We start from the raw sequence: 23,770 nt of genomic DNA, 5'->3' as shown, positions 1-23,770 counted from the left end.
CACTTTAACTGTACCTTTAAAAATAAGTCCCAAAATTTTCATGGGAAAGAAAAGATAAATTTTAGTTTAAAGATCATAGTCAATTTTGAAGGCATAAAATATCCTCAAAGAAACTTTTTTAGGGGTAATTACTCAGTATCAGAATCTTTATAATTCTGAAACTAGAAACAGGGAATTCCAAGGTTGAATTCCAGAGACTGGAATAGGTCTTTTCATCTTGCAGTTTGCAGATGAGCTGATAAAATCTGAGAAACTAAGCAACTGCTCAAGTTTATACAGCACTTAATGAAAAAAGCAGGATTAGAGGTTAGACCTAAATCAAATCTCTCTATATTATTGAATGATTCCCAAATATCCCACATAATTTACTACCAATGCATAAAATTATAAGGCACCATAATGCACTGACATATATTATTTGTATCATCATCAGTAAAAGACATTTAAAAATCTATTCCATTACCATACAACCCTACCACCGATGCAAAAGTAACCTCTATAGGGGCTTCCCTGGTGGCGCAGTGGTTAAGAATCCGCCTGCCAATGCAGGGGACACAGGTTTGATCCCTGGTCTGGGAAGATCCCACATGCTGCAGAGCAACTAAGCCCGTGCACCACAACTACTGAGCCCGCACTCTAGAGCCCGTGAGCCACAACTACTGAGCCCGCATTCCACAACTACTGAAGGCTGCGTGCCTAGAGCCTGTGCTCTGCAACGAGAGAAGCCACTGCAATGAGAAGCCCGCGCACTGCAACAAAGAGTAGCCCCGGCTCGCCGCAACTATAGAAAGTCTGCATGCAGCAATGAAGACCCAACGCGCCAAAAATAAATTAAATAAATAAATTTATTTAAAAAAAACAAAAAAGTAACCTGTATAGACTTCTAGGCTCTGCCAAAGGTTAAAGCTGAAAAGTAATGGGCCCACTGGAAAACAAAATTCTAGTAAGCATCATGGTTAAAAATAAAAGTCTACGTTACTTCTTTTAAAAAAAGGAATGTAGGAGTCCATGCTGCTAATAAATGCACAAATATTTATGCCATGTGCCAACCTGTAGATGTGGAGAGAGTGCTAAAGATAGAATAATGACCATTTTCAATGATTCTAGAAAAGAAGGACCCAGGCAATAATCACCAATAAATATGAAATCTAAAGGAGATTTTTGATGAGGAGAAACATGTTTGCATGGCCTCAAAGTATCTCCCCCACCCCCAAAGGCTTATCGATTTAAGAGAAAAGTTCTAACTACAGTGGAGAAACTGGCCAACCCCTTGACTGGGTGAAAAAAATTCGCATCATAATGAGGGGCAGATGGACATACATCATGCACCTGCCCATGGCATGACCTGAAGGGACACGACATCACCAATGTCACATTCTGGCCTGGAATGCAAAACCCGCAGCCCACCATGAGAAAACATTAGACATACCAGACGCTGTAATATGAGAAATATTCCATTAAAAAATGAGGTGGCAGTGTTGCATAGTCTTCAAAAATGACGATGTCATAAAAGGCAAAGAAACGCTGTGGAGTGGTTCCAGAGTAGAGGATAATTAAATGGCATCCATGACCCTAGACTGGATCCTCTACTGGAGGAGGAAAAATACTATAAGGGACATTATTGGGCCAAATGATAAAAATAAAATACAGATGGCAGAGTAGATAAAAGACTTCTTTCATGCATAAATTTAATGAAGTTGATAACTGTGATAACAAAAGGCCATGATATAGATAACCTACGCTCAAAGAGTTCAAAAAAATTACATGTGTGTATACGTGTGTGTGTATACATATACATATATATATATATATATATATATATACACACACACACACACACACACACACACAGAAAGCAAACAGTACAGCAAATAGGGCAGGAGGTTAATACTTGAACCCAGGCAAAGGATCAACTGGAGTTGTATGTATTTGTCTTATTCTTGCAAATTCCTATAAGTTTGAAATTATTTTGAAATAAGAAGTTAAAAAAAAAAAGCTTAGAAACATTTTCATTTCTTTTGAGGGAAAAGGTGAGACAGCATTAAGTTTACAGAAATATTCCAACTTAGGTTGGGGGGACTTGGAAAAAATTACCAAGCTGAAAGCAAGGAATTTCACGTTGCCAAATCTGTGCTTAACGTTAATGGTAGCTTTAACTTCCTATCTAGAACAATAAACTCAGAACAGTCCCTAGGTTGGTGGTGAGATGGAGCAAACCCAACCCACCGCAGACAGAGTCCGAGGACACTCACCAGGCTGGCCGTGAGCAAGGGCGCCGACTGGCCCAGGACCTGGCTGCGCATGCGCACGAGGTTGGACGTCTCTGCAGAGGTTGCCCAGGCCTGCCCCGCCGCCGGGTTTGGAAGGAGGTACCTCCCTGTTGGAGTTAAAGAGAAGACAGTATGAGTAGCAGGCAGAATGGCAGTGCTTCCCTAGAAATGGCATCCTTCTTCTATACCACTTCTGCCATACGTTGCAATTACACTGATATATAGCAACCGGAAGCAAATTGTTTTAATTAAGTTGGGAGATCTAGTTGCAAGTTCTGACCCCTATTTTCCACATAAACCCAGGTAAACCTCTTCACCTCCAGCATCTGTAGCTTCTTGTTACTGTGCTGAGGATATATATAAGTATGCAAAGCATTCTTACCATCGTAGATATAAACATGTGCATTTACAAATGTACTTTTAAAATATCTAATACGGAAAGTGATCTAGCAATCAACTAGAAAAGTGTCTACAAAGATCATGACCAACAGAAGGAAGAGCTGTAAGTCTTTCAAGTTGAAATGGGGCTGGTGCCCCTTTCTCCCAGCTTCTCTCTCTGAAGAACTGGTGTATATCCAACCATGTCCACAGGACATGTGATGGTACCCATTTGCATAAATCAGGACATTAATGTTAGTGTAGGTTCACTGAGCAATTTCCATCAACCTTGAACTCTCATATATACGTGTATATCTTTAAAAGTCAAACAGCTGAACCAACTCACACTGTATTACTTCTTTAGTACATGGATTAGACTAGTTATCCACACATAAGCCTTTAAGTTAGGAGGGACATGAATATTCACACAGTAATGAAGCTCAGTAAAAGCAGAGACCATGTTTGATTTTTATCTGTAGCACAATGACTGGTCATAGTAGGTGCTCATTAAATATTTGTTGAATGATGAAAGAACAAATGGGTACGTCTCTCCCCAAAAACACGTGAAGACAATGAAAAGACGGCAGGCCACCCGTAGAATCGGAATCTCATCTACGGGCTGCACGTGTGGGGACTCCGGCTTTGTACCTCCCGGAATCGTGAGGGACTGCAGCACGTGTGGCTGGTGGCCCTGGAGCAGAAGTAACATTCGTGCCCTGGATTCTCCCCAGTTCCTTGTAAAAGAACCCCCCTCTCTTTCCTCAGGCATGCACTTAACAAGCACCCACTGGTTAACAACTGCTGAAATACATTAACTAGTGTGAAAATTCATATTTTATGGCAAGACAGGAAAAACATAAACATAAAAAGTTTTCTCTGCCCTTTGGCCTCCTCTGCCCCCTCTACTGTGCACTGTATATCTGCATTACGCATCAACCAAACCTCTCCATCAGCAGGAATACCTGCTCAACCATAAACAGCAACATTCTCCTAGCACCAACAAGACAACTCCTTAAAAGATAACATTCCTTCTGAATCTTGTAAGGGGCTGCAATGACCCATGACCCACTACTCACCTTGTCCTTGCTGATCTGGATTATGCAAACTATCTATATCATTTAATGTACAGACCTCTGTCTCTAGAAATCTACATAACTGTGCTTTGACCTCTAATGGGTAGAACAGTTCTCAGAGCTTTCTGAGAGGCTGTTCCTGGGTTATAGTCCTTAATTTGGCTTGAATAAAGTTTTCCATTTCTTTCTTAGATCAACTGATTAATTTTTTCATTGACACTAGTTTGCTATTAGTCCACAGGCTAACTGGCAGTACAGGAGCTAGGGTCAGCTCCCATCAACTGTCCACGTTAAGAGGTCTAATGCTGGGACTTCCCTGGTGGCACAGTGGTTAAGACTCCATGCTCCCAGTGCAGGGGGCCCAGGTTCCATCCCTGATCAGGGAACTAGATCTCACGTGCAACTAAGAGTTCGCATGCCACAACTAAGGAGCCTGAGTACCGCAACTAAGGAGCCCACAAGCTGCAACTAAGACCTGGCACAACCAAATAAATACTTTTTTTAAAAAAAAGAGGTCTAACACTCTAAGTGCTTTCAAAAATTTGTATTTTATTTTGCCAAAATTGTTCTTTTACTCTCTTATTATATAGTAAAAGCAGACTCTAGAGAAAACTAGATCTACTTTTGAGATCTTGACCTGTAGCTCAGTGCTATGGGGAACGAAGTGAGTCAACCTCTCTTGGCCTTGGTTTTTCCATCTCTAAAATGGAGACCATACGATTGACTATGTCAAGTTGTTGAGGAGATTAGCGGGTTTTTTAAGTGAAGCACTCAGTACATGTTAGCTATTTAGCCATAACAGCAGTAAAAATGACAAGTATCTTTTTTTTTTTTTGCTTGGTTTTGGTTTCTCTTCGCTCTCAAGTAGTAAATGTAAATATATATATATTTAAAGATCACCTATAATCATACCAGGGAAAACTACTATCAACATTTCAGTAATTTTTCTGCCAGACTTTCTTTCTGTAACCTGTATTTTCTTGCAAAAATGGGATCATACTTACTTTTGTCACCTGCCCACCACAACCCCACATAATAGATTGTGATATTTTCCTAGCAAATAAATACAGCAAATACCAATTAATTGAAGCATAAATGCTATCACTGAAAATTCAAATATAATGACCCTCTGTGGTTCCAGTCACCATCTTGAACCACTCATATATATTTTTATGTGCAGGATGTATTACATTTAAAGTCTAGAATTTTAAAAATTCTTTTCTTTGCCTTATTTTGAAACATTAATTAAAAGCTGGACTAACAGGTGTTTTGGTAAATCGGCCCCCTTTAGACCCCAAAGTAGGACATTAATAAAGAAGGACAGGAAAACCACAGACTGCATTTAGGAATGCCAACATCAGTAGTACATGAATAAATGATTTCTTTAACATAGAAATAACTCCCACTATTTGAAAAACATTACTTGTTAAAAATATACCAAACTCCAGTCATCAGAATCAATAGGGTTTTCCCCACCTCCACCCCGGTCCCTCCTGTGTCTTTCCCTATATTTTATATTTTATATATTTTTTGGTTCATGTTTCAGAAAAGGCCTGATAGGAGGTATAGAAGCTACATGATGTCAAGATTTACATGATGGAATGAATCTACTCTGGCCTGACCAATGCTCTGCCCCAGATGCTTTGTTTTAAAGAAAACTTGGTGTAGAAACAAAAACACTAGAATTTAATATAATCACGGAAAAATATGAAGGGCTAACATTTTAATTCATTAAAGAATTCTGAAAAAAAAAGAATTCTGTAAGTCACTTTTTTTATTCTTTTAGTAGAAAATAATTATTAGACTATAACCCTATAATCCCCCAGAGCTGAAAAAATAGGTATTTATTTCTGTATCCCTAGGATGTGGCATAGTGCCTGTAACTTAGTAAGTGCTCAAAAAATGTTTGTTGACTGACATGCAGTTAAAGTACACTATTTGATTAATACCTGATCAAGTCTAAACAGGAACAATAAAACTGAACAGATGATTTTCTTAAATTTCATTTGTAGTATACTATAATAGCTAAAATACATCGAGGACTTACTATATGCCAGGCACTGCAACATCTTAACCACGCTTTTGGGTGCTAAGTAATATTACCTCCACGTTAAAGTCCAGAGAGGTTACATAATTAGACAAGGGCACACAGCTAATAAGTGGGTAAAACCAGGATTCTTACTCTGAAACCCAGATCCCACCACAGGAAAATATTCATCACATATGCTTAGGTGAAAAAACAAGTTATAAGACAGGATAATTCTATATTTTAAAGTAAATAATATGTATTTTGCATACTATTTGAAAAATAATTTTTCAAATAAAAATTATTTTCAGAAAATTGTCTGAAAAGATAGGAAATGGTAGCAGATAGGATTAAATGATATAATGCACTTAAGGCACTCAACCTGGGACATGGAAAGCAGTCAATACACTATGACTCTTCACGTTATCCTGAGAACTTTACAGTTCCATCGATGCATCCCGACCACCACCACCACCACAGCAACGATATAACACATGGTAATGGGTTCTTAGACCAGATCACAAAAGAAAGAAAGAAAAAAATAATGACTAGGAATTAAATAAAGACTAGTATTTCTCTGTGGGAAGGAAATAGCAAATTCAGAATTGTCGTTATCTCTAGCAGGGAAAATGGGGAATAGGTCCAGGGAGGAGTATTGCTGTAATATTTTATTGTTTAAAAAGTTATCTACAGGAAATAATGGGATCTATTAGTTGAACATAAAAGTTTATAGTATTACGTTTTCACTTGTAGTTTTTTTAAATTTTTATTTATTTATTTATTTATTTTTGGCTGCGTTGGGTCTTTGTTGCTTTCTCTAGTTCCGGCGAGTGGGGGCTACTCTTCATTGCGGTGGGCGGGCTTCTCATTGCGGTGGCTTCCCTTGTTGCAGAGCACGGGCTCTAGGCGTGCGGGCTTCAGTAGTTGTGGCACACGGGCTTCAGTAGTTGTGGCTCGCGGGCTCTAGAGCGCAGGCTCAGTAGTTGTGGCACACAGGCTTAGTTGCTCCACAGCATGTGGGATCTTCCCGAACCAGGGATTGAACCCGTGTCCCCTGCATTGGCAAGTGGATTCTTAACTACTGTGCCACCAGGGAAGTCCCTTCACTTGTAGTTTTAATAAATTCAGTATTAATTTTTTTAATATATCTGAAGTATGTGGCAAATATTAAGCTTTGATAAAGCTGGCTGGCAGGTATTTGAGGTTGGGACTAAATTATTCTGCATTAATTTCTGTATGTGATATTATATAATATTGCTTTTAATGATTCCTATCAAAAAAATGTGCTGCATAATCTAACATGGCAAACTAGCCAGGAGCACGTTCCCTCCACTCCTCAAAATGGTCGCTCCGGGCTTCCCTGGTGGCGCAGTGGTTGAGAGTCCGCCTGCCGATGCAGGGGACACGGGTTCGTGCCCCGGTCCGGGAAGATCCCACATGCCGCGGAGCAGCTGGGCCCGTGAGCCATGGCTGCTGAGCCTGCGTGTCTGAAGCCTGTGCTTCGCAACGGGAGAGGCCACAACAGTGAGAGGCCCACGTACCGCAAAAAAAAAAAAAAAAAAAAAAAAGGTAGCTCCTCAGGCCACATCAGGGAGGGGTCTGGGCTGGAGAAGCACGGAAGCAGGGAAGAGGTTCCACGGAGAATGGGAGCAAAAGGGAACCACGAGAATCCTCATCCTGGTCCCAAGATAAAAGTCACAACAGCTGTGACTGGTAGATGCCCCCTTTCTGAAGCCAGTGGGAGGGCAGAACAAAAGCAGGGACAGCCCTGAATAAATCCTCAGTGCAGGCAATCCCTGTGTATGCTAGCATCGTTGCTCGATAAGCCAGGGCATGCTTCAAGTAGGAAGCCAGACACTGGACAGATCCAGAACAAGCACTGGGGGAGGGGACTCAAGGAACCAGAGCCACGGCCCTTCTCTTCTCTCCATAAGCGCCAAACCACACTTTGAACCTTTCAGTTTTGTTAGATCTCACAGAGCACTTTCAAGCAAGCCGAGACCATGGCCAATGGGAAAAGTATGCTGTCTTCTCTGAAATCACTCAGTCTAACTCGGCCACATACATTTTTGGTTTTTTTTAAACATCTTTACTGGAGTATAATTGCTTTACAATGTTGTGTTAGTTTCTGTTGTATAACAAAGTGAATCAGCATATATCCCCATATCCCCTCCCTCTTGCGTCTCTCTCCCACCCTCCCTATCCCACCCCTCTAGGTGGTCACAAAGCACCGAGCTGATCTCCCTGGGCTATGTGGCTGTTTCCCACTAGCTATCTATTTTACATTCGGTAGTGTATATATGTCAATGCTACTCTCTCAAGGCCACATACGTTTCATTTGTTGCTGTCTCATGTGTAAGTCTAATCTCGGTAACAAGACCATAGGTGTGCCTGTTCGAAGATAAACAAAGTCAGACACTACTTAAAGCGGTAAGGACGGATTTTAATCAGTAATAACCACTGCAATAGGGAGAAAGAGTCCAGCATGGACTCTGTTCATCTTCGATTGGTACAGAAGTAACTGGGTGTTTTAACAGGAGAATGAGGGAGTAGGGCAGGCAGCAAGCGAGGGCTGGGTCGAGCCAGGGAAGTGAAAAACAGGAAGGGTTAGTCCGTGTAACTGCGATCAGGCCAGCTCTGTCTGCTAGCTGGCAAGGACCGAAGTTTGGATTCTACCTTTCCACAGAGACTGGGAGACAGAGGCCCCATCTGTTGGCATGAACAAACAGTAAAATTTTTTGGTAGCCTGGAGTTTTCTGAGGATTCACTTTAAGGGGATTAGGGTCATCCTAAGGATGTGGCCTTGAGCTGTTAGAGACTGTTAGTGTTCTTCCAGTCTTTGCAGGCCAAGGTTGGGGGGCCTAATTGAGAGAGAGGGCTCTGAGGAGTCTGGCGAGGGTTTGGTCAAGGTGAGACTTGGTCAGCCTTCCATTTTTTTGTTACTTCAATAGACCCTAACTCATGTTCATTAACAGATCAGTTTTTGAACTAAGTCTGAACTAACTTTTGAACTTAGCCCATATACTTATATGTCTTCAAACCTTCATACAAGACATAAAGCTCCTTGCCAATAATGGTAAAAGTAATTGCTCTAGTTAGGGGTGACACAGAGTCATATTGCTGAGTGCCTATTCTGACCCCCCAAACTGATTCCATCACTTTTTCATGAACTTCAAGCCTCGTGTTCCTCAGCTGTAGAGTAGGGGTAAACTTACGGAGAGGTTCTAAGATTAAAAAAGAAAATACATCATACAATGGGCATTCAATACATATGAACTTAAACAAATAAGAAACACAAAGAAATATGCAACACATGAGAGATGACAAGGTGAGCAAGAAATAAAATTCTGTTATTTGGAACAAATAATAAAATTAGGAAGCGTTTATATACATATGTAACGAAATGTTTATCGTCCTGTCCTGGGTTAGATTTTAGATGTCGTTATTCTTGCACAAGTCTCGTCTGTAGGAATCATGAATGTTACAAATTAGAGGGTCTGTTAGCACAACACATGGGATGTTTTATTCCTGCCTGGACCCCCATTAGTGTTAACAGGGAAAAGAGGACAACAGATGGATTTAAGGCAGTCATTAGAAGGCATTAGCATTGTGCCATAGTTGGTAGTGATTACATCAAACTTTACACAAATTCACTTTCTGATGACTACCAAGAGCCTCTAAAAAGTGTGTTGCTGCTATATTCATGCATCATTTGCTGCCTACAATTTGAGAAAATTAGCATCTGTCAACTGCATTATTCAGCTGCACAGGGTGGAAATTAATGGACAATACCATTCCCTCTTTGTTGTAGGAGAGGTGAGCTTGCCTAGCAATCTGGCTGCTCTATTTTAATACCACATCGAGCTTTTTGTTACAACTGGAACTTTGATCAGCTCTGTGTTCTTCGGAAACACATTGCTAAAATTCCAATATGCCTATTAAAACATTTATTAGATACTGTCTACTGACATAACTAGAAATTTAAAGGCAATAAATAGAGGTCCATATGAAAGCTGAAATCTGTTGGCCAGAGTGAAACAAGAATTTGTCAAGCTTCAACCACAGAGCTATGGGTTATTGGAATGGGCTTTTTATACTGGTTATTGTTTCTCCTCTGGTCACAGGGCCTCTACTTAACAGAATAAGTAGAAATATCTCCAGCCATTTATATATGACAATAAGTAGATTACTAGGACTCAGACTGTGACTAGGTCTACCTAGGGTACATATGGTCTTTTTCCTGGAATGGGTTTTCCTTTGTTTTCATCCTGAATTTCAAAATAACAAGAAGCAAGACCTCCATAAAGAGGTCTTCAAATGTGAGATACATGCTTTCAAAGTCCCCGGAAGCTTAAAGTATCTCTCTGAAGTACGAAAATATCAGGTCAGAAATAGTTTCAGCAGAAATTAAATATAGCCTCTGGAGACCTACTTTGTCATTGAAGAGTAATGGTTCCTGCCTAGATTTAAAAGCTTCTAGTAAAAAAGTTCCATATCACCTGAAATGCAATATAGATTGAGCAGTCAGTCCATGGTCTCACATTTTGGGCTACCTCACTTTTTTTTTTTTTTTTTACTGTTTTTCCACTTAACATTTTTATTTCTTTATTTATTTTATTATTTATGGCTGTGTTGGGTCTTCAGTTTCTGTGCGAGGGCTTTCTCTAGTTGTGGCAAGCGGGGGCCACTCTTCATCACGGTGCATGGGCCTTTCACTAGCGCGGCCCCTCTTGTTGTGGAGCACAGGCTCCAGACGTGCAGGCTCATTAGTTGTGGCTCACGGGCCCAGTTGCTCCACGGCATGTGGGATCCTCCCAGACCAGGGCTCGAACCCATGTCCCCTGCATTGGCAGGCAGATTCTCAACCACTGGGCCACCAGGGAAGCCCTGGGTTACCTCTCTTGACTACAAACAGGACATCAAAGACAACAGAAGACTCAGGAACTACATAACAAAGCAGTCTTGAGAAAGGGTTTCTGGTGCTCAGTTATACATAAGAACTCTGGGAAAGCTTGTTTATCCCTCTAAGGTCGCCACCAGGAAGAAAGGGTAGCTGAGGTGGTCCACGTGTTGCCCTCAAGGGTTTTGGTGAGCGAGGGGGGCCCACAGGAGGGAGGGAAATAGCAGGTGCCGGCATCACAGAGGCAAGGGGCTAGGGACAGAAAGAACAATGGGCAGCTGGCGCTGTGCTGGTGCCACGAGCAAGCAGACGGGGCCGCATGCTCACATCTCTCATCTGTTAGCTTTACCTTTGGGCTACCAGGCTGCTGCTGACCTGAGCATCTACTGAAGCTCTCACAGCAGCCCCCAGAAAGTTCACATCCACCACTTTACCTTCCCCACTGCCTACTAAAACCTCCCTTGCTTAATCCCACTTCGGGGTATATACACAAAAAAAGTGGAAGCAGGGACTCGAACAGGTATTTGTACACCCGTGTTCATAGCAGCATTATTCACAATAGTCCAAAGGTGAAAACAACCCTACTGTCCACTGATGAATACATAAACAAAATGCGGCGTATACAAACCAATGGAATATGATTCAGCCTTTGAAAGGAAGGAAATTGACACACAGACGAACCCTGAAGAAGTACTAAGTGAAATAAGCCAGACACAAAAGAACACATGTCATATGATTCCACTTATATGAGGTTCCTGAAATAGTCAAATTCATTGAGATAGAAAGTTTAACAGTGGTTACTGGAGGGCTGGGGAGAGGGGGGAATGAGGCGTTATTGTTTAATGGGTACAGAGCTTCAGTTTGAGATGATGAAAAAGTTCTGGAGGTGGATAATGGTGATGGTTGCACAACAATACGAACGTACTTAATGCCACTGAATTGTATACTTAAAATACAATAAAGTACAAATGGTTAAAATAGTAAATTTTGTCATGTATATTTTCATACACACACACACACATATCCTCCCTTGCTTAGCCCAAACCACCATACCTTCTATAGGAAAAAATGAGGGAGTCCTTTTTGTTGTCCAAAGGAGGTATCCACAGTGAACTACACCAGCACCTGCTTTCACAAATTATACTCAAATCATACTCAAGCCCTCCAAATCATTCACAAGTCAGAGAAACTGAGTTTTTCAAGACCCCTCCAAACTTTCAAAATGGAGAAAGCTTAAAGACCGTGATAAGTCACTGGCAGAATCCAGGCAGAATCCATGAGTCAGCAGCCTTCACCCTACAGTGTACTCCATCATCATGAAGATATTCCTCTTTCATGCCCCATCGCTCAACTCTAAACATCGGTTCCCTCATCATAGGGACTGTCGTGCTCACAGGCAATTACAGCCTCCCTTTATTCATCTTCAACTGTGCTACTGCAACACAGAGACACGGTCCCTTTCATCTTCCCTCTCACATGGGTGACTGACTTCCAATTTCTTGTCCCCACTGCAAAAGAATAACTATACCTAGACAGCATCGACAATGCTGCTAGATCATTCTTCTTAATGGCATAAGTAAATATAATTTGAGAAACCAACAGATTTGTGACCAGGGAGAGCTGAAGTTCACTGACTCTTATATTGAGCTGCTATTCTAGCCTTAAAAGAAAACGTGGTGTGTGTTGACTCACACAAAAAAAGTCCAAAGCGTAGGCTTGACCCCATGTCCTTGAAGGCATCACTGCCTACTAGCCAGGGATCTCCAACTGACAAGGAAACTGAAAGATGAATGGAGAGAGGACACATGCCTTTAGGGAGGCTGGCTGTCAGAGCACAGTGACACCAATGGGGTATCAAGGTCTGAATCAAATTAATCGCCCAGTGCAGCAGTCTCTAAACTGTTTTGCTGCTAGACTCAACTCCACCAGAGATACCCAATTTCACTTCTTAGAATATTAGCAGCAGCATTCTATATTTAACATAGAATGGCAAGGCAATATTACTAACCACAAGGGCCTGAGGACAAAGTTAGGAAGATGCTTGAAAGGGTGGGACGAAGTTAGGGGGATGCTTCAAAAGGAAGCTTGTAGCAAGCAGAGCAAACAGCAGATGCTAACAGTTTAGGGCAATCCCAGACTGACTGGGTCCATGACAATTATTTCACGAAGTCTCTAAAGCCCAATTCCATACCGTGAGAGAGCTAGGGACTGCGGAAAAATACCAGAACAAACATGTCTACCACGCAGAAATCAAAGCCGCTGGACAGACCGCAAGGCCATGGAGTGGCATCTCAAGCTGCCGCTGCCACTGTCAACTGCAGCTTTAAATCAAAAGTAACATTCAGGGCTTCCCTGGTGGCGCAGTGGTTGAGAGTTCGCCTGCCGATGCAGGGGACGCGGGTTCGTGCCCCGGTCCGGGAAGATCCCACATGCCGTGGAGCGGCTACGCCCGTGAGCCATGGCCGCTGAGCCTGCGCGTCCAGAGCCTGTGCTCCTCAACTGGAGCGGCTGCAACAGTGAGACGACCGCGTACCGCAAAAAAAAACAAAAAAAAAGTAACATTCAGAGTGAAATGCGCCAAGATGATTCAACGGGATAGTGGTCTCTTTACCCTCAATTACAGAGAACCACCCTGTTGCCCTTGCCATAGAATGACAAAAGGGCAAGAAATGCCAACACGCTGTCTATTTTTAAATGGAAACAATTCAAATCTACACTTACAGAGAAATATATTTGGCCTCTCTTTTCTTTTCCCTTAACTTGTTCTTAAAGAAGAAGTATTTCTTCTCACCTACCAAGATTACCAAATTCTAATAAGGGAAGATAATAGGATCATATGAGTTAATACACGAAACAGAGCTCAGTAAGCTTCAGTGTTCCTATTATTTTCGGCACATGCACTGCTGCCTTTCGGTACACCTACACCCAGCAACTTCTCCCATTCAGCTATGAGACCCAGCCCTCGCCAGCAAGTCCCTCTTGCACCTAGACCACCAAGGTAGTCTCCCTTCAAGGGGTGACTGTATGGATTTAAAATTCTCATCAAAACGTACAGAATGGTTTGGCTCTAAGCTCTAGCTGTACAGAGCAAAGGCTAATGTGACAACTTAAAATTGATTTTTAAGGAAGTATTAAGTAGAGCTACTCTAATGCGAACACGGTAACAAGAATCTGACACCAAGCAGGATGTGTGAGTGAGGGCACCAGGGAGCTGGGTGGGGACGGTGTCTAAGCGACGCCAGGCACAGGTCAGAGCGAACATGTGCAATCTCGCCCCCCTCCATCCTTGTATTGAAATATAATTCAGCAGAAAGAATTGCTAGACATGTCTAAAGCCCCCGGGAAATGACAGATATTGATGAATGCTGTTGGGAAGATATATGGAAGGAAACGGCAGATAAATAGAACCATTTTTTCTCAGTCATTTTGCGGATATGTGGAGCAGCTGTTAAACTACCTGTCAGTGCCCTGTGCTCTCCTCCTCTGTCTCCTTCCTCACCCCCATCTGCATTCTCTACCCCTTTCTAAACCCTCCCGGAGGACCAGTATCTTGCTCTCTTCAAAATAATCATCAAGCGAGTAGGAGTCATCTCCTCCTCCCCTGTCATAATCTGGCTGCTCAACCCAGTTAGTCCAACCCTTTCCAAAATGTCATTCTTTTTTGTTTGTTTGTTTTGTTTTTATTTATTTATTCCCCAAACGTCATTCTATCCTAACATGTTGGCTGCCCCCTGTGGATCCTGGAAACACAGCTGACCCTTGAACAACACAGGCTTGAACTGCGCAGGTCCACTTATTTGTGGATTTTTTTCAATGGTCAACACGCCAGTACTACACGATGTGGAAGGGTTGAATCCACAGATATGGAACCACGGATGTGGAGGAACCATGGGTAGGGAGGGTAGGCTTTAAGTTGTTTGCAGATTTTTGACTTCACAGAGGGTTGGCCTCCCCAACCACCTTGTTCAAGGGTTGTTCAAGGGTCAACCGTACGTTCAGTTTTTAAACTCCTGAAGTGAAACTGCTGAATTCAAATCCATTACTATTTGGCCCTGGTCACGAGACTCTAATCTAAAATTCAAAGCCTGACAACTACCATGTAGTGGCTCTGTGACCTCGTTAACCTCTTAAGTCTCAGTTTCCCATAAATGCTCTGTAAAAATGGACATGATTGGGCTTCCCTGGTGGCGCAGTGGTTGAGAGTCCGCCTGCTGATGCAGGGGACACGGGTTCGTGCCCCAGTCTGGGAAGATCCCACATGCCGCGGAGCGGCTGGGCCCGTGAGCCATGGCTGCTGAGCCTGCGCGTCCGGAGCCTGTGCTCCGCAACGGGAGAGGCCACAACAGTGAGAGGCCCGTGTACCGCAAAAAAAAAAAAAAAAGAGAGAAAAAAAATGGACATGATTGATCAACCTCTTGGGGCGACGGTGAGGACAATTTAGGATGTACACAGAGAGCTTGTCATACCATCTGGCAAATAGAAGGCCCACAATAAACAATGACTTATTATCCCCTCTACTTTCCATTGCTAAACAACTCTTCCTGGCAACAGCACTCCTCCTCGATATCATTCTCAGGCTGGATCAAACACTCTCCAGCTCAGGGCCCTTCGGAGTAAGAGGCTCTCATTCCATTCACCAAGTGGACTCAAGAGCACAGACTGGGAAACCAGTCAGACAGGGATCTGCACCCTGGTTTCACCATCTATTAGCTGCGAAACACTTGATAAATTACTTTCCCTCCCTGAGCTTCTATGTCTAGACCTCCAGTGATGATGATCATAGGTAACACATACCAAGTGCCCAGCACCGCGTTGAACACACAGTGTATGTTCCATGGTGGCTCAGGTCCCTTCCGGGATGCTTTACCCATTTTGGCATCATTGGCATTGAATCTACAACCAGGGGCGTTACTAGCCTTACCTTCCCCCCCATTAATCACCTGCTTCTATGGGGCTGCCTGCGTCTAGGGTGCCATCTGTTTCTGTACATAACGTGCTTTTCTACATTGCAAACTCAGTGTCAGCTGGGACCGTATCTCATCTGTCTTTGTAGCCCCACATCACAGCCCGTAAACAGAAGCTACTGACAGTTTACAGGATCATATACTTATGCCTGGGCCTATTAACTCTCCACTCTGTCTCTCATTTATATTTCTCCCAGGGTTCGGATGTTTTCATTTTTGTTTAGTTCCCCATTGCCTAGAATGTTCAAATGTGGTTCAGTTGTTTGTTTTGTAACCATAGCAATAGTGAAAAAAGGCTCAGCGGCCTTAAACTTGATACAAGAACATCGTATCACTTCTCCTGGCTTTGATTTTCTCTTCTAAAACCCATCTCCAAAAGAGTCTGACACTGCCACAAAACACTGTGTACATCCAAGGCCAACTGTTTAACCTGAGTACATGTGAGGACAATTTGCACTTAGTATCTTACTTTTTGAAGAAATTATGAATCCTACTCAGTAACATTCTTTTGCCCACTAAGATGCTTTGATTGACACACCCAAATGTCACTGGCATCCTGAGATGCTAAACATTTCTGACAACTGCCCTACATCTAAACAGTTAGGACAGAGGCCAAGGAAGAACTGGGGATCAGGAGCTTTCCAAGAGAAACAAAAAGAACAAAGGCAGCCACAGGGGCATAAAATAGACTCCATATGACAGTCGAAGCAGAAATTTCCAGACAAGTCCAAATTTCCTAACAAGTTCTCTAGCTTTATTACAAGGAAACGTCTATGTACAATCTAATTCACTTAACGGTGTATTTCCATATATATCTCTTTGGAATAGTTCCTAGTTTCATGTAAGCTTTTGTTCCAAACAGCTTCCAAATTCTTCTTCCGTAATGTCTATGTTTGCCCCCTAAAGAACGTATTATTTTTGTCTTAAGAAATCTTTGTTGATACTGATTAATGAATAAACAGGAAATCTAGAACAAAACTATACAATTTTTTTCCCCAAAATACTGCACAGTAGATCTCCTCCAGCACCTCCAAATGGCAATCTATTAAAATGCCCTATTTCTGGGGTGGGAGATCTCAATCAAGGACTGTATAACCCTTACTAGGAAAGTTAATGTCCACTCTACCTGGTTTAAAAGCAATAGGATCTAGGAACCACTGTTATCCAAACTATAACCCTGTGCCTTGAATTAAGTTCTAACAAATCACTAAGTGCCTTGCAAAACATAACATTGCCCTTGTTTTTAAGAAGAGAAAATTTTAAGCCAAGATTAGCATCATGATTGCCTCAAGCACTGCTTGGAAATTAATGACCAGTGTAGGGTTGGAATTCAACCTTGCCATTTCTGGTCTCTTATGTAGCCCCTGACTTCTGAAAGTTCAGACGACATCAAGTAGCCTTGAACTCCAGGATCAGTGCCTCATGTCTTAAAGTAACAGTATCACTAGGCTACTTAACATTCCTTTTTAGGGACTTCAGTCATGCTTATGAGGAAATCAGTGTGCTCTGGACCTCAGCTAGGGGGCAGGTAGCTATTGGGTTGTTCCAATCATCCTCCAAATAGTCATCTCTCAAGATCGAGAGCCTGATCATTTTCTTCTAGCCATTCATTAAATGCATTTAATCTCCTACTATTTAAATCCACCGAGAGCACTATAACCGTTGAAAGAATGGCAGTGGGCATATACACACAGACTTAACACACACCAAAGAGTATCATATGTCAGATCTGCTTATGGTTGTCCACAAAGCTGGTCCTGTCTCCAAGGTGACTGCAGGTAAAGGGGCGGAGGGCGGGCAGCATGAGAAAGGATAGTGTACTAATGTCTGTGTGTAAGACCCCTAGCATCTTGCCCCTCGTGCCATGCATGTACTTATGAGACAACATGTCTGATAAAGCCTCGGTTCAGAACCCTTCCTGTAGTTACTGATAGAGTTGCCAGATTTCATAGAACTACAGGATGCCTAAATAAACTGGAATGCAAATAAACTGGATTATGTATACCACAAATACTACATTCTACACATCAATGCTACAAATATTATTACCAGACTCTCTGGAATTAACATTGAACTTAGTGCCATGTATTTTATCTGGCGACCCAATTCACTGAGCACTTAGGATTGGCAATGCAGGAGGCTTTGCTTTGAGGGTTCAAGGAAAAGGTCCTCAAGGAATTGATAAAGTAGTAAAAGGGATTATAAGTCCACAAATAATAGGAAGTTAAAAGTGATCCATCCTGGAAGAAGAGGACAATGTAAGATGGTAGCAGGAAGGAGAGAGTGAACGTATAGCTGTGGAAGTGATGTGAAGGGGTTTGAGATGGAATGTGAATGTAGCAAAGAACCACGAGCTTCATCTCGTTGTTCTGTACACCGAACATGGGGGCCTCATTGCTCTGGGTTTGCGCATGTATCACCTACCATCATTTTTATATTATTTATATATACCAGTGCAGCCAAAAGCTAGTAAAATGGAGTAAAAACAAAACAACAACAAAAATGCTTTGCACTGAGACTCCTAGCAAACAAAGCAAAGACAGAAACACAGTGGGATACCCAGCTCTCATTACTTAATAAAAGAAAGAATTCAAATTTGTCAGACCACACAACCTCTTTTTCCTCATTTTGAGCTCAGAGAAATTTCTTTTGGAGGTTTTAATAAAAGGGCAATGACATATCTAATTCTCACTGTCGTCTAGAGTCATTTAGGGCAAAAATGCGGGCACCTCCTACATTACGGAACACTAAATAAAAACTGAGGGTGCAAGGCTGTGTGTGCATGCATACATGTGAACACATAATCAAAGTCCATGCATACACTTTACATACATACATGCCTCTCCTTCACAGGGACTTGGAGACTGGGAACTAAGGTACCTTAAGCAAAATTCTTACTCAAGTCTAACTTGGTGCAGTGTTAATAATTTACACAGTAGTCATGACTCCACCTGTATTCTTATTCAGAAAAAGGGAAACAGATGTTTAAATGGTACCATTCTCTCTTTTCAAAGGTTTTACCCACCAGGGATCAAGTCAACAAGGAGTTAAAAAGCAAGGAGTGGGGGGCTTCCCTGGTGGCGCAGTGGTTGAGGGTCCGCCTGCCAATGCAGGGGACACAGGTTCGTGCCCCGGTCCGGGAAGATCCCACATGCCACGGAGCGGCTGGGCCCGTGAGCCATGGCCACTGAGTCTGCGCGTCCGGAGCCTGTGCTCCGCAACGAAGGAAAAAAAAAAAAAAAAAAGCAAGGAGGGGACTTACTTTCAGCTCTCCCTTCAGGCCCTGTTGGGATGCAGGGGACTGAGACAGTACTGTCAAAAAACAGAGAAATGATCTGGCTAGGCAGACACAAGAAAATAAATTTAGCCCTGACAATATGCATTGATTAAGTACTTGAATGACAATGGAACATGACAATGACAAATGCAGGCTACCACCACCAGAGTCATTAATACATCAGAAACACTAATTTTTACCAATCTTTAAACATCCCGGTTGGTGGCATTTGCATTTCTTTGCCTACTCCTTTTTCCTGCGGAGATGACAAAAAGTCAGCTTCATTTTCAGTTTCCATCCAGGAAGCTAAAAAAAAAAAAAAGTCTACATTCCTGATCTTTGATTAGCCCCTGAAAATGAGTTTTATTTTTTTTTAATGTATGCTTTTTTTTTAAAATTTTATTTATTTTTGGCTGCGTTGGGTCCTCGTTGCTGCTTGTGGACTTTTCTCTAGTTGCTGTTGTCTTCGTTGTGATGCTCGGGCTTCTCACTGCGGTGGCCTCTCTTGTAGTGGAGCACAGGCTCCAGGCACGCGGGCCTCAGCAGTTGTGCACACGGGCTCAGCTGCTCCACGGCATGTGGGATCCTCCCAGACCAGGGCTCGAACCCATGTACCCTGCACTGGCAGATGGACTCTCAACCACCACGCCACCAGGGAAGCCCTGAAAATGAGTTTTAAACAAGAGATGGATGGCCTGGTGTGCTCAGTTTCAGAGGACAGGACGTCACTACCAGGCTCCTCCAAGGGAGAAGGTGGGCTTCCTTGCTCAACAGTGGAGAAAGGATATAAGTGTAAAGGGAGAAAAGGAAGGAAAACCAGCCTCTGCAAAGACTCCCCCATCCCTCATCTTGGTAGCTAGAAGTATTCACTATGCAAGGTCAAAGGGACCTTGAGAGTATCCGGTCCAACTCACTCATTTTACAAATGAGGAAACTGAGAACCAGAAATGAAGGCATAGCTACTTAGCGGTTGACTTGGGACAAGAATCTGGGCCTCAGATCCCCACTTCAGGCCCTTCTCATTACACCTCGAAAACTCAGTACAGGAGTTGTCGCGACGCTATGCCCACCCAGACAAGTTACTTGTTTTCCCATCTTTAAACCCCATTCAGTGTAACTCAGGTATTCCATTCTCCTTCAGATCTGCATCCCCCCCAATCACTGTTTTCCGGAGGACTTATGTGTGGTCCAATGTACTGATTCCAGTACATGCGCAGTTAGCACCCACGTGCACCTCTGTGCAGCTGCACTGCAGCTGGATTGTATATAAGAAAATGTCACCACGAGAGCCGGCTACCTATGTCCAACTTCCTACATGGGTTCCAGTGTGGCAGGAAATGGCAGCCACCACCTTCCTTGCCTTCCCCGATCTTACCTCCTCTTCCCCAATAACTCAAAGAGCACTATAGGTGGGATTTAATAAATAGTTGATACTAATTTCCAATTATTTAAACTCATGTTTAAACTCATGTTTCATATTCTTAACTGTAATACAATCAATTCAACTTTCGTGGCTTTCTCGTTTATGCTGAAGGGTCACAGGGATCTAAAACCACGTCTCTCTTAGAGACGATACATATACAAAACTGAGAAGACAAGCTTGGAATCAGCTTTTCAGAACCTACAAGTACACAACGCATGAAGGAGAGGAAAACCACACCCTGCCATACCCAGGCCTCGGTCTATCCTATCAGCATTAAACAGATCTTCAGGGAAGTACTAGGAAAAAACTGGGGAGAAAAGAAGGAAAATGATTATGTTCCTTAAAAAAATTTAACCCCTTGATAAAGTGTTTAAAAAAAAAACCTGCCATCAGTTTTCTACTCTAAATAAAATTTTAAGAACAAATTTTTGAGATATGGATTCAATAAACTCATTTTTTTCAATCAGGAATAACAGAAGTCCATTATTTATAGAATCACCCTAGAACACAAGAAGTAAGGGGGAGAGACAGAGAGAAAGAGGAACGGAGAGAGAAAACTGGGAGAGAGAAAAACTGTTTGTTTTTTTGTCCGTACGCAGGCATCTCACTGCCGTGGCCTCTCCTGCCGTGGAGCACAGGCTCCGGACGCGCAGGCTCAGCGCCCATGGCTCACGGGCCCAGCCGCTCCGCGGCACACGGGATCCTCCCGGACCGAGGCACGAACCCGTGTCCCCCGCACCAGCAGGCGGACCCTGAACCACTGCGCCACCAGGGAAGCCCCGACAAAAACTGTTTTGGGGATCCTAATATTCATACATCTTTGGTTTGTTTCTATTAAGTTTCTTCTTTAGCCTAATCGGTATAGAGAACTTCCTTATATATTTGGACACATACAACCTTTAAAATAATGCCAGCAAAAACTTTAAATGACCACTAGACACTCTCTTCTTTGGGGTACTTGGAAGAATTTCAGTCACTGGGTTTGATCACATCCAACATAACCCAGCCTAAGGTCAAGAAGCCAACTTATTTTGTAGGTGATAATGGTTTAGCTGTATCTCAGTATGCAACTGATGTTCCTACCCTAGCAATCTTGATATTCTGTATCACAATGATTTAAGGCCCAAGTTACCTTTTACCTCGCAGAAGGTGCTTCAAGAAACTTAAATCAGGTCTTCCAGCAACAACATCTTCTTAATGAACACTCAGGACTAATTTTAAATCCTTCAAATTCTATCTGGTACAGAACTGAAAAACGGATTTCTGAAGAGCCGTTCTCGCTGATGTAGCACGGCTCCCAGCACTCTCTGGAGCTCATGCACACATCAAAGCAAACAGCCCAGTCTCTCATCTGACTCACAGTATAAGGGCAGCACATTCCAGTCCTCATGTTTTCATTTAGACTCTTTCCTTGATTCTCCTCTCATGCCTGACATCACCTCCTGGGATGATTTCATTGGTGCCAAATGTCTGAAGGAGAGATTTGAGCTTCAAAGAGGACTCTGCAGCCCGGCTCTGAACAAGGTGGCCACTTGACAATTCCCAAGCAGCAGGTGACCAGGGGCCTGGGAACCACCAAGTGATGCTCCCCCGTCAGTGGGAGCAATGACTCATGGGTAAGCCATCTGCATGGGCCATGAGCTACAGCAGAGGGCCCCCGGACAGACAGCCACTGGGAGGCAGCATCTGCCAAAGAAGCTGGCTAGCAGCTGCATGCCCCATTAAGGCGGAGTCTCAGGAGATCTTCCCACCCTGACAAGGAGATACTACAAAGGCCAACAAAATACATCTACATTGCCATCTTCTAATTAGAACACCTAGATAGCAAACAAAATATCCAGACTTAAGCTGACATAGGAACAGTGAAGACAGCAAGTGGGTTTAAAGGCTACTTAAAATCATGCACCTTCACCAGAAAGAAGATGCTCGTGGATTTGCCTCTTGATCGCTTGGTGACTCAGAAAAAATAGGTAGAGACACTCTCCAGACTCATAAACCACTGTGGAGGAAGTACACGATGTTACAAGTTCTAAAACAACACTAAAGCCACGTAAAAGAATTCCTGCCCCCAGTTATATGCCCTCAGCATAGAAAATTTGTAAGTATTGAGAAACAGTAAAACAAATAGAAGCCGGATGTTTTTAAGCCAGTAAAACCCTAAGTGCGAATTATCTAGGTTCTTTTTCCTGTTGGCCAAAAGCCAAGAACCCAAACTGACAGCATCATTGTCTTTACAACAACTGTAAAGACCTTTACCTTTTAAAAGTTTTAAAACTTGCCAGATTTCAAAATATGAACATATCGGTCATCCTTCATGGGCTGGTTAAGTCGAACAGCCCACCCACTGCTCGGTCCACAGTCCCACCACACTTCCAAGCTCTCATGGGCTTTGGCTCTACCCCTGGAGAATCCCACGCTGGGCACCAAAACCCCCTGACTCTTACACAGCTCAGCTCCACCCTCCCCACGGCTCTCCTGAGTGACCCTGGACCAGGTCCCTCTGCTATATTCTGTGGAACTGATGTTCCCAGTTCACAAATTTCCCTGGTGTCTTAACATTTCCCTCAAACATGTACACTGACTTCACTTTCAATTCATGATCACAGACCTTGAATGGGCTGTCAGTGCTTCCAAGAAACCCTACTACATTTATAGTCTGCCTTCCTATTCTCTAAGAACATTTCAGACTTCCTTCTCTAGTCAATTCCCATAGAACCCTCCCGAAGCCCACACAGATATCTCATACTGCAGAGAAGTGAAGCCACTAAATCAATTAAACCACCTGCTTTTTTATGAAAAGAAAATTTATTAAAATCACTGATCTGGAAAGGGAATATTTTAAAATTAAACTTATTTTGAAGTAACTATGGGTTCGCATGCAGTTGTAAGAAATAATGCAGAGAGATCCAGGTATCCTTTATCCAGGGTCCCTCAATGCCAACATCTTACAAAACTATGGTGTACAATCACAACCCCGATAATGACATTGCTACAGTCAAGATATAGAACATTTCCACCATTGCAGAATCCCTCATGTTGCCCGCTCATAGCCACACCTACTTCCTTCCCAGGTCCTCCTCCTGAAGTCCTGACAACCACTAATCAGTTCTCTACTTCTATAATTTTGTCATTTCAAGAATATGATATAGAAATGGAATTACACAGCATGTAACCTCTTGGGGGTTTTGTTTTGTTTTTGTTTTCTAACTCAGCCTAATTCTTTGGAGATTCACCCAGGTTGTCACGTGCATCACCTGCCGTATCAGGAAACAAAGGATGGTGCAGCCACCAAGCCAGCAGCCACTGCAGCTGCCTCCCAACTGTGTACCCTGAGGGAATTCAGGGTGGAGAAAAGCAGGATTCTGGCCCTAGATAGTGAAGGTGCATATCAAAGGGATGATTTCAGAGTCCAGACTCTTGCATCTTCCCATACACCGAAAAGAAAAGCGCTAAATTCAT

The 23,770-nt window shown here is 42.8% G+C and overlaps 1 protein-coding gene across 6 annotated transcripts in view; it reads right to left on the bottom strand.

The window, feature by feature from the left end:
- Positions 1-23,770, bottom strand: part of MAST4 (microtubule associated serine/threonine kinase family member 4) — a gene marked incomplete at its 5' end in the record, with an annotated part of 568,435 nt that overhangs the window by 365,256 nt on the left and 179,409 nt on the right. For all 6 annotated transcript variants that reach the window (XM_079916426.1, XM_079916429.1, XM_079916428.1 and 3 more), the window contains one exon: positions 2,253-2,377. In XM_079916426.1, the coding sequence (XP_079772552.1) occupies positions 2,253-2,377 (125 nt within the window). The remainder of the gene's footprint in view (positions 1-2,252; positions 2,378-23,770) is intronic.

The sequence above is a fragment of the Stenella coeruleoalba genome (assembly GCF_951394435.1).
Source record: "Stenella coeruleoalba genome assembly, chromosome: 3".
NCBI classification, from domain to species: Eukaryota; Metazoa; Chordata; class Mammalia; order Artiodactyla; family Delphinidae; genus Stenella; species Stenella coeruleoalba.
Note: the sequence above shows the minus strand (reverse complement) of the source record. Positions and strands in the feature narration are given on the sequence as shown.